The 9,717-nt window shown below is 55.0% G+C and overlaps 1 protein-coding gene across 1 annotated transcript; it reads right to left on the reverse strand.

Moving 5' to 3' along the window:
* On the reverse strand, positions 1-1,535 carry HOXB8 (homeobox B8). The gene is made up of 2 exons (XM_054585510.1): positions 1,112-1,535; positions 1-308 (listed from the first exon to the last, which is right to left on the reverse strand). The coding sequence occupies exons 1-2, from the start codon at positions 1,533-1,535 to the stop codon at positions 1-3; spliced, it is 732 nt and encodes a 243-aa protein (XP_054441485.1).
* Positions 1,536-9,717: the final 8,182 nt, after the last annotated feature.

Consider the following 9,717-nt stretch of genomic DNA (forward strand, 5'->3'; position numbering starts at 1 on the left):
CTACTTCTTGTCGCCCTTCTGCGCGTCGCCCTCCTCCGCCGCCTCCGGGGCCCTCTCCAGCTTCTGTTTCTCCAGCTCCTCCTGCTCACATTTGCTGCTGGGGAACTTGTCTTTGTTGTTTTCTTTTTTCCACTTCATCCTCCGGTTCTGGAACCAGATTTTGACCTGTCTCTCTGTCAGTCCCAGCGCATGCGATACCTCGATCCGCCGCTTGCGAGTCAGATAGGGATTAAATAGGAACTCCTTCTCCAGCTCCAGGGTCTGGTAGCGGCTGTAGGTCTGTCGGCCTCGCCTGCGTCCGGCGGCTGCTGGGAATGGGGGAAAGGGCGAGACAGAGGGAGGGGAGGGTGGGGGAGGGGACAGAGACGGAGAAGGTTGGAAGATTCGTGAACCAGCCTTGGAGACCAGTATAATAAGGGCAGAGGAGACCTTCTACCCCGCGCGGGGGAGGGGGCGCTAGGAGGCCGCGGTCAGCGGGGGCGGGGGGGGGGTTGTGAGGGGGATCAGACACCACTGAATTTAAGGGAACCAGAAGGGGAAACCCTCTCCCCTGGTAACAAGCACCAGAGAGTGGGGTAGGGGTGGTTCAAATCTATTAAAAGTGCCATAAACTTTAGAAGGAAGGATGTGAAGGAGGGGGAAAATAAGAATAAAAAAGCCGGGATGGGAACGAATGGACCCACCTTGAAAAGCCCCCAGAGCCTCTGCCCCAGAAGAAAAGTTTCTTCAGGGTAATTAAACTATAAAGCAATTGAGAAGTGCAAAAGTTGAGCGCCCCCACTCCCACCACCCTCTCTCCACTACCCCCCATAAAACAGTAAAAGGGGAAAAAAGGAGGGGGAGAAGAAGAAAAGTAAGGCGGGGTGAGGGGTTTATGGATTCAGGAAATGTCTCTTAGAGAGCCTCCTTCAAGGGAAACAAAAAAAAAATGGAAAAAAAGAAAGGAAGAAAGAAAGAAAAAAAGGAAGGAAGGAAGGAAGAAAAGAAGTGGGAGGCCATCTGAACGGAGCAGGCAGAGCTAACGGGAGCTGGCGGAAATGCGCCCGGCCTGTCCGGCCCCGCGCCCGGCCTGGGGCCCTCAGGTCTCCCTCCCGCCCCGCCGCGAGCTCACCTTGCGGGCGCATCCAAGGGAAGAGCTGGGTGGGCGACGGGCTCTGCTCTGAACCCTCGGCCTCCTCGCCCAGGCCGCTGGCGGCAGCGAGCTTGCAGTCGGCGTACTGCACCAGATCTGGATCCTGTGCACCAAACAGGCTCTGCCGCTGCAGCGGGTCGTAGCCGTAGAAGTTGCCTGGGTCGCCGTGGCACGCCACGGCGCACGGGTTTTGCTGGTAGGGAGCCGTGGACAGCGACGACGGCCCGTGGTAGAACTCCTGGATTTGCGACGGGTGCTGGAAGCTGCCGCCGCTGCTGGGACCGTACACCACGGTGGGTCGGCCGCCCAGGTCCTGGGCGAAGCCGCAGTCATAATAATTGGGGCGCAGGGACTCCCCGGTTTTGTATTTGGAGAACAGTGAGTTGACGAAATAAGAGCTCATTTTATTGAATTTTGAAGCGGCGGCGGCGGCGGCGGCTGTAGTTGGGGGCTGTTGGGGAGGGGGTGGGGAGGGGGAAAGGGAGGGAGAGAGAGAAAAAAAACGCGGATTCGCCGGCTCCTAGTCACCCTCGCCAGGAAAGGAGAGGGAAAGGGAGGAGGAAAAAAAAAGAAAAGAAAGAAAAGGCGAAGAAGATCTCGAAGCCACCACACTTTTTGTGATTTCCAGGAATAGAAAAGGACAGCGAAGCCTCCAAAAGTCTAAGCTTGCATGGCAGCCGCGGCTCGCTCGCCCTCCCCCCACCCCCCACCCCCCAAACAAAAATATACCGCCACTTAAAGAGGTCCTCGCTTTACATTTCGAAGAAAGGATGCCAGTTCATAAACAGTTTTCGGTGATTTACTTCCCTGCAAATGAGTTGTTTCATATTTTGCACTGTCTTTTCATGATCATTTGCATCCATTAGAGACCCCGCATCCTATTGGCTTCTCCGTACTCCTCCCGGACAGAACGCAGAGCGAGGGTGAGAGCGAGGGAGCGAGCGCGAGAGAGAGCTGGAGCGAGAGCGCGCCAGGGAGTGAGGCGAGAGCGAGGGGGGACGGGAGGGGAAGGGAAAAACACCCAGGGAGAGGGGGAGCGAGAGAGGGGGCGAGGCGAGGGGGTGAGAGAGAGTGAATACGGATTAAATCTGGTTAACTACCTACATTAATGAGATATCTCTCTCCTCGCAACAAATCAAATACCTTCGCAGACCACCCCCAAAGACTGATGTGGGGGAGTCACGGAAAAAAACCACGCACACACACAGGCACAACGCGCCCGGCGTAGGCACGCTGTTAATTTCGTGATTTTAACGAGGCAGTTGGAGTCTTTTTAAATGTCAGGGTCGCTTCGGAAAAATGTAAAAGAACACGGTTTAATTGCGCCGAGTTTTAAAAGGTCCTATAAATGTAATTGGTATTTTAATACAAGTTATCAAATCATACAGCTTCCTCTCCTAAACATATTTTCAAACAAACGAGGTAGTCATATTTAAAGCTTTAATGATCAATTTCCTTATTATTGATAAAGGTTTAACTATCCTGTGGAGGGAATTGGCTGGGTAACCGGCCCCCCCCCCCCAAAAAACGGCTGTAAACTCTTTAACAAACTATAAAACGCAATAAAGCCGGAGTCTGTTGTTGTTTATGCCGCAACGCATAAAAGCTGTTAGCATTTTACGAGTCCTTTCCTCCACAGCTATAAAACTGCAGCTTCGATCGCCCCCGCCGCCCGCCGGCAGCACGGTGGGGGTGGCGAAGCCGAAATGAAAACGATTATGGGGTTTTTCGGCGCAAACGGTGACTTTTCTGAGATTTTTGCCCTGTTCAGCTGCCGCAGCACCTGTCCCACCCCCTCTCTGGAGCCCCCAGACCACCCCCTCTCTGCCCCACCCAGCCCACGCGCCAACTCTCCCCTATTACACATACGAGCCCGGATCTCCTTTGGAGAAGGGGGTCTGCGAGGGCTTGCGGAGGGACCGCGACAGGCAGAGGAAACTTTCTGGCTAAATGGGCAGTGGGGAAGCACTGAGCAAAGTTCCCCCTGCAACTGAGGATTTTGCACTTTTGCATAACCTCATTTGGGGGAGTGCTGGCTTGGTAAGGAGGCCTCTAGAAGCCACTTGGGCCCAGTCAGCGCTTTGGGGAACCAACTTTGTGTGATGGGAGGGAGACCTGATGCCACCAAGAGGATGATATGCAGCTGGGCTGCCCCACTCCTGCACCCAGGCCTGGGTACCCAGTAACCAAGCCCAACTGGCTCCCAACCTTCCCAGGCCAGTCCTCAGCGTCCTGGGGTGAGAGGGCACCGCTGAAACCATCAGCATATCAAAGGGAAATAGGGGCCACCGCTGGGCACCGAGGCCCTGGCACCTGGCCTTGCTGTCTGCTGTCCTGTGCCCACCTCTGCCCTAGGCAGTGGCTGCATGGTGTATAAGAAGGGGACACCTTTTAGCTTTCAGCGTCCTTTGAGCCACTGTCACTGCCTAAACCGACCTGGGGGTAGAGGGGATAGAGATGCAGCAGGGCCACCGGTCCCCCGTTTTCTCTCTCCTCCCCCTTAGAGAGCCTGTAGGTAAGCTCCCCCTCCAGACCTGAGTACCTGGGGCCTGAAACAGACTGCAGAATCGAACTGACTTGGTGCCATACTCTCACGCCGGTGGCCTTTTCCGGCCTACCAGGCCTAGTGACAATGGTGACTAGGCTTTAGAAGGCCCTGGTCTGAGGGTCTGAACCAATAGTCTCCTGAAGAGGCTCACTGGCCAAAGGAAGGAAAGAAAAGAAAGAAGGAAAGGAGAGAAGGAAGAGAAAATTTCTAGTAACAAAGGTGGAGGCTTTACAAATACGTTCAAATAATTGTTTAGTTAGGCGAGAGGTTTGCTATGTATTCAGAGGGGTGCTGTTTAGGGATCGGGTTCACCCCAACCTTTGTAAAAATGAAACCATCGCCTTTCTAAGGGGAAGTTACCATTGTGGCCACTTGGTCCTTCAAAAGTGAATGCGGAGGATGGCAGAGGGCTGACAGAGAGAGAGAAAGGAGAAAAGGAAGGGAGAGGTCTTGAATCTTCAGCCCAGGACTAAGAGGGCAGCGAGGCAGTGGAAGGGAGAGTTAAGTTGTTGCCGAAGCGAACATTTTTATCAAGTGCGGCGGATTTTATGGTCATGATTTGAGGACTCACCGGTGAGGGAGAAATTCAATGGCTTGTTCTAAATCATCCCTACACCGTGCCAGAAATTCCTGATGGAAGGAAAATGTTTCTATTATAAGAAAAAACAAGAAAGAGCGAGGAGATAATTTATAAACACCCAACGGAGCGCAGATTTATTAGAGAAACTCAAGTTGAGAAACTCCGCTGGCCTCTTCGCACCTGCTCCTAAGGGAAAGGAGGAGAGGCTGCGGCCGGGCTAATTTTAAGGGGGGTGGGGGGAGGAATCTCTTTCTCTCTCAGGTTTGTCCCAACGAGGGGCACGGAGGGAGCTGGGCCAGGAGGAAATAGGAGACATGGACTCAAAGGGGCTCTGGGCAGACAGCGCACGGGTCTTAGAACGAAAAACTCCCGGAGTCCAGGCGTCCAGCTGCTAAATTGTGAAAGGACCCGCGCGGCCCTCGAGTGCGCACGGAACCAGAGCGCACACCTGGAAATCACGGACCGCGGGGAAAACCGAGCTCCTGCTCCCTGCCGCCGCCGTTCCTGCCCCCACAGCCTTCCGTAAACCGCGCAAGTTTTCGTGGCCCAACTTGGGGCGCGCAGAACAGCCCGGGGAAACACCGGAGCTTTCTCGCACCTCGCCGTTCTGGGAAGTCCCTGCCCCGCGCCTGGGTCGACCCTACGCGCGCCCAGCCCAGACCCCGACACTTACAAAGGCTCTTGAAGCCTCGGTCCTTGCGGAGCCCGCCTCGCCGACTATGGACACCTCCAATCCCCACCAGAGCCACGGATCCATTTCCCCTAAAATTGTCCCCACCCCCCCCCCACCCCCGGGCCGGCTCACCCGGTTCCCTCTCCTGCCGCCGATTCGGGCAGTAGATTTCTCGCAGCTTCCTCTTCATCTGACCTTTTTCTGCCGGTTCTCCCCTCTCACCTGACTTGCTCACCCGCATCCGCAGACATTCCTGTTGCTCCCCTCCCCGGAAAACTCTCCTTTCCCCCCCGAACCAATTCTCCTATATTATTTAAACTCATTATTCCTATTATTATTATTACTACTATTACTATTACTATTATTCGCCGTTCTTACGCATTTGTTTCCCCACCGAACACAGAAAATGGGTGGATGAGAAGCGCTGAGCCCTCCTCCTGGGGGAAATTCAGAAAATTGACCATTTGAGGAGAGGGGGGCAATACGAGCACATCTGAAATCTATAAAATGGGGGAAACAGCCATAATGAACCTTCTATTTTTATTACGCGCAAATTATTCATGACTTCTGGTAGCGCTCAGTTCGTAGATTCAGGGCCGACTAAGGTGCGACATGCAGCCGCCAGCACCCGCAGCCGCCGCACCGGGGATTTTCGCGTGGAGCAAGGCTGCCATCTAGCGGCCTTCCTGTGAAAAGGCGCCGTCACCCCCGACTCCTCCGGCTCCTCCGCGAGCCAGCCAGCCACCCAGGCGACGAGCGGGGAGAAACTTTGATTATTGGCAGAGAAGGGGGAGGAAGACAAGAACAGGCGAGAGAAAAGGCATCAGAAATCAGGAAATGGTTCATAAAATCGTGAAGATAAGCTAAAAAAAAATAGGTTGAGGGCGTGGGGAGGGAAAAAAAAGGCCTAAGCTTTTCTCTTTCCTGCTCCCCATTTCCAGACCCGAAGTTCTGGCGGAGACCGCCAAGCAGGGCGCTGTTTATGGCCCGTAAAAGGGGGAGCTGAGCACTTTTCAAACGAACACGATTGTTTCAAATCCTGAGGAGAAACAATTGGGCTTTTTTTGGGGGGGGGGGGGGGAGGCCGGAGAGGGTGGAATGGGATTGTAAAAGGATCAAGAGGTTGCCCGCGCCCAGACGTCTGGCCCCGCCGGACCTGTGTGTGTGTGCGTGTGTGCGTGCGTGTGTGTGTGTGTGTGTGTGTGTGTACAGGGGCTTCTTTATGACGTCCGATTCTAGAGGGGGTGTGAAGAACAAAGACAGGAGCCCCAGTTGCGTTCCCTAAAGCATTTGCGACAACAAAGTGTTTCCCCCCCCCTTCCCTTTTCTCCCCTTTTTGCCCCCGGGGCCCCGGAAACCCCAAGCCCAGTTACTGGACGTTCAAGGCGGGGGCTGCGGACCCCCTCCCCACCCCGCCCCGGGCCCGAGCCCAGACCCAGCTGCGGCTCTCTCAGGCCCGGAAAGTTCCCCTCACTGTTTGCTTTGCTGCTGTTTAGTTTCTTAACCTTCAGAAATTTATACGCTATAAACTTTTATAGCGGTCATATTCTTTTATTGCTGCGCACACGGCATTGAATTCCTCTCCCGGCTTCTCTGTCTCGCACTCTCTCGGTCTTCCTCTCTGAATATCTCGCTCTCTTTTATGACAACAGATTTCCGCATCTCCGGCTTCCCAGCCTCCGCATCTTCGCCTTTGTTTGTCTTTAAAGAAGCCACCACGGCTAAGGACCCAGACGCGGCTGGAGGCTTTTCCCGCGCCCTCACCCCCTACCCTGCAGCGCTGCGTCTGGTCCCAGCCTCGTTTTGTGGCGTTTCCTCTGGGCCGAACCCGGCCTTCTCGGCCATTCGCAACCCCAGCTGGCTCCGGGGAGCCCAGGATGAGGAGGAAGCCTAGCCTACACGGGCTCTAAAGCCAGACTCATTTTCTATCCCGAATGGAACCCTTGGAGAACGCGGGTGCCAGGCCCTGCCATATCGCGGAGCTTCACTTTCTCCTGCCTCCTGCCCTGTCTGATTAGTACATCCTTTTGTTCGCTGGAGAGGGGCAGGCCTGGTCTTTTCACTTCCAGGATCCTTCCATTCAGGTTATAGTTTGTGCTTTGTCCCTACCTCTACCCAGACCCTTAAGGTCCTTGCAGGTTGCCCTGGGGTGGCAGGGTGGTGGTGGGGGAGGCTCCAGCGGGAGGCGCCAGCCCAGCAGACGCCAGACCCCAAAGCCTGGATGCAAAAGGCAGAGCTGCCCGAGACTGGCCGTCTTCAAAGGGGCTCTGGTGGGGACACCATAATCTGAGAGGGACAGAAAGGTGCCTCTCCCAACAGAATCTAGTTCTGGGGTCCCATTGGACAGGGCATTTTCTCCTCAGACAGTTCCATCCCACATTCAATCCTCTCTTTCTGTCTTTTCGAGCTGCCTTCCCCAGCCTCCACCCCCACCAACCTCTACCCGCTTGAAACCAAGGCAGCTACCTTTGGCTCACATCAGAGCCTCAGCTCCCAGGTGGGGCTCCCTTTGAGTGGAAGAAAGGAGAGCTCAGCCTTCCGGAGGCCTCTGCCTACCCAGGTGCCCTGCTGCAGGGAATAGCAGGAAAAAGTTACTGCCTTCCTTCCTTGCACGATATTTTAAAGTGGCCAAACCAAGGTGACATTCTCAACCCGCTGAGAGAGTAGCTGCTTTCAGGGGCTGCAGGGCCAGCCCTGCCTTCGCCCAGACTCTGGAGTTTGTGGGGGGATCCCCAGTGCAACTTTGGAAGAAGCAAAATCAGACTCCCGGCCTAACCGCTCACCCTCCCTTCCCTCTCCCTGCAGTCTCCGGCTTTCCTGAAGGAGGACTGCTCAGTTTAAGCAGTGGTCCTGGGGCCTTGGCTCCAGAGCAGCTTCCAGCCCCACCAGGAAGCCTGCTCTGCAAGGTCTAAGGGGAAGCTTCTTGGGCACAGGGGTCTCTCTCTTTTTTTCTAAATGACCCTCTTGGAACTAGGATCTCTACCACCGGCTAGGCGAGGAGAGCCCACACGGACGGAATAAGACACGCGAGAGATTTGTTTTCTAGACTGATATATATTTTTGTTGTTTTTCTTGGTTTTTTTCTTCCAAAAACAATCAGAGCTCTAGGCCCCTTACCCTCCCCACTCCCACCCACCACCCTCCTATATAAGCAACAACTGAAGACAGGCGAGACAATCACCCCCAAAGAAATCACAAAACACAGCACAATTTCACGACAGCCACCGACAAAGCCAAAAAGTTCTACTGGAATGTCCCCTTGCAGGCGCGGGAGACGCAGAAGCAAGAGTCCATGGAATTGAAAGGGATTGGAGACGCAGGGAGCAGGGGGCGGAAGGGAAGCAGAGGGTAGGCTTCGGCCTGAAGGTTAGGTGCGATTCCGCCTCTTTCCTTTGCACGCGGGACTGTTCCCCAGAAGCGTGCGCTCGGCAGCCGCGCAGATCGCCATCCAGGCCCGTGTCGCCAGAAGCAAAGATCGGCGCTGGGGAACGGTCTCGTTCTGCGCTGGGGCGGACAGCCGCCAAGCCAGGGGTTCCTCCGGACGTGGGCAGGGCGGGGAGGAACACGCCTAACGCCACTCGCTGGAGGCTTTGCTCTCCCTGTTCCCCGTAACTTACCCGGGAAGGGAGCTCGGGCATCGATTCTCAATAAATTCTCCATGGGGCTCTGCCGCCCTGGCTTTCCTGCCTATGGCGGGGCTGACCTAGCAGGGGATGGAGGGTGGAGGGGTTTTCTACAAGGGGCGGCTTGACTCGCTGGTGCAAGGTGGATCTGACCAAACAGAGAGGATTTCAGAGCTGGGAGGATGCGGAAGAATGCAGGGACCGGTGGAGAGCAAGAGAAGCGACAGTCTCAGTCAAGCAGGGCACGGATGAACAGATGGGCAACATTGTCAAGGCTTACGACCCACAATTTGACCTCCTTTTGTTGGAAGGAGAGGAAAACAACATGCAGAATTAAACATTTCCTGCAACAAAATGTGTGTGTGGAATACCTTCATAAAACCTCAGATACCTTCATAAGACCACCGGGACCTTTCCTTGCCCTGTCCAGCCCACCCGCTTGGGGCTGAGTCTATCCCCTTTGCCCTGTCTAGCGCACCCGCTTGGGGGCTGGGGTAGGGCAGGGTAGAGCTGAGGGTTCCGTGGGGGTGGTATTGTGATAGTCAGCCCTTTGGGCTGCAGTGCCTCATTCAGGGGTGTATCTCCAGACATCTTGCTGTGTATTGGCATCGGCAAAAGAATCTTGCCTGATGGTCTGCTGGCTGTTCTAACAGATTTGAGGTGCACTTGGGAGGTCACCTCATTCGAGTGTTGGCTGTGAGCTTTCCCCTTGATTACTGTGGGCTCCAGGCTGTGTGCATGCGGGTGTCTGTTGGACTGTGTGCGGTTGGTGTCCCTTGGTGACTTTGGGATAGGTGTAGGGGGAAACAGGCAGGCCGGAAGCCAGGGGCTGGGGCTTCCCAGAAGAATTATAGGGGATTGCTAGGGGCTGACTAGGATCTTTCTTTTCTTCTGGCCCACCCCCTTCTTAGGAGCCAACTACATCTACCTTCTAAATTAACCAAACTTTCTCCTGAGGTCCGGGGAGAAGAGGGCTGGTCAGAGCAAAGGAAAGGAGAGAGGCTCTAGATTGCGGGAAAGGACTTTGAAGAGAAAGACTCCCTTCCCCACTCACTTGAACATATCCCAGACAGCACTGGCTTTGCAGCCATCACTTATAAATAAGCGTGAGATGGGAAAGGGGTGGGAAGTGTGTGTGCGTGGGGGGGGGGGGAGGAATCT

Source organism: Pteronotus mesoamericanus, unplaced genomic scaffold (assembly GCF_021234165.1).
Source record: "Pteronotus mesoamericanus isolate MK-2021 breed Mesoamerican mustached bat unplaced genomic scaffold, CSHL_Meso_final contig_84, whole genome shotgun sequence".
Lineage (NCBI taxonomy): Eukaryota > Metazoa > Chordata > Mammalia > Chiroptera > Mormoopidae > Pteronotus > Pteronotus mesoamericanus.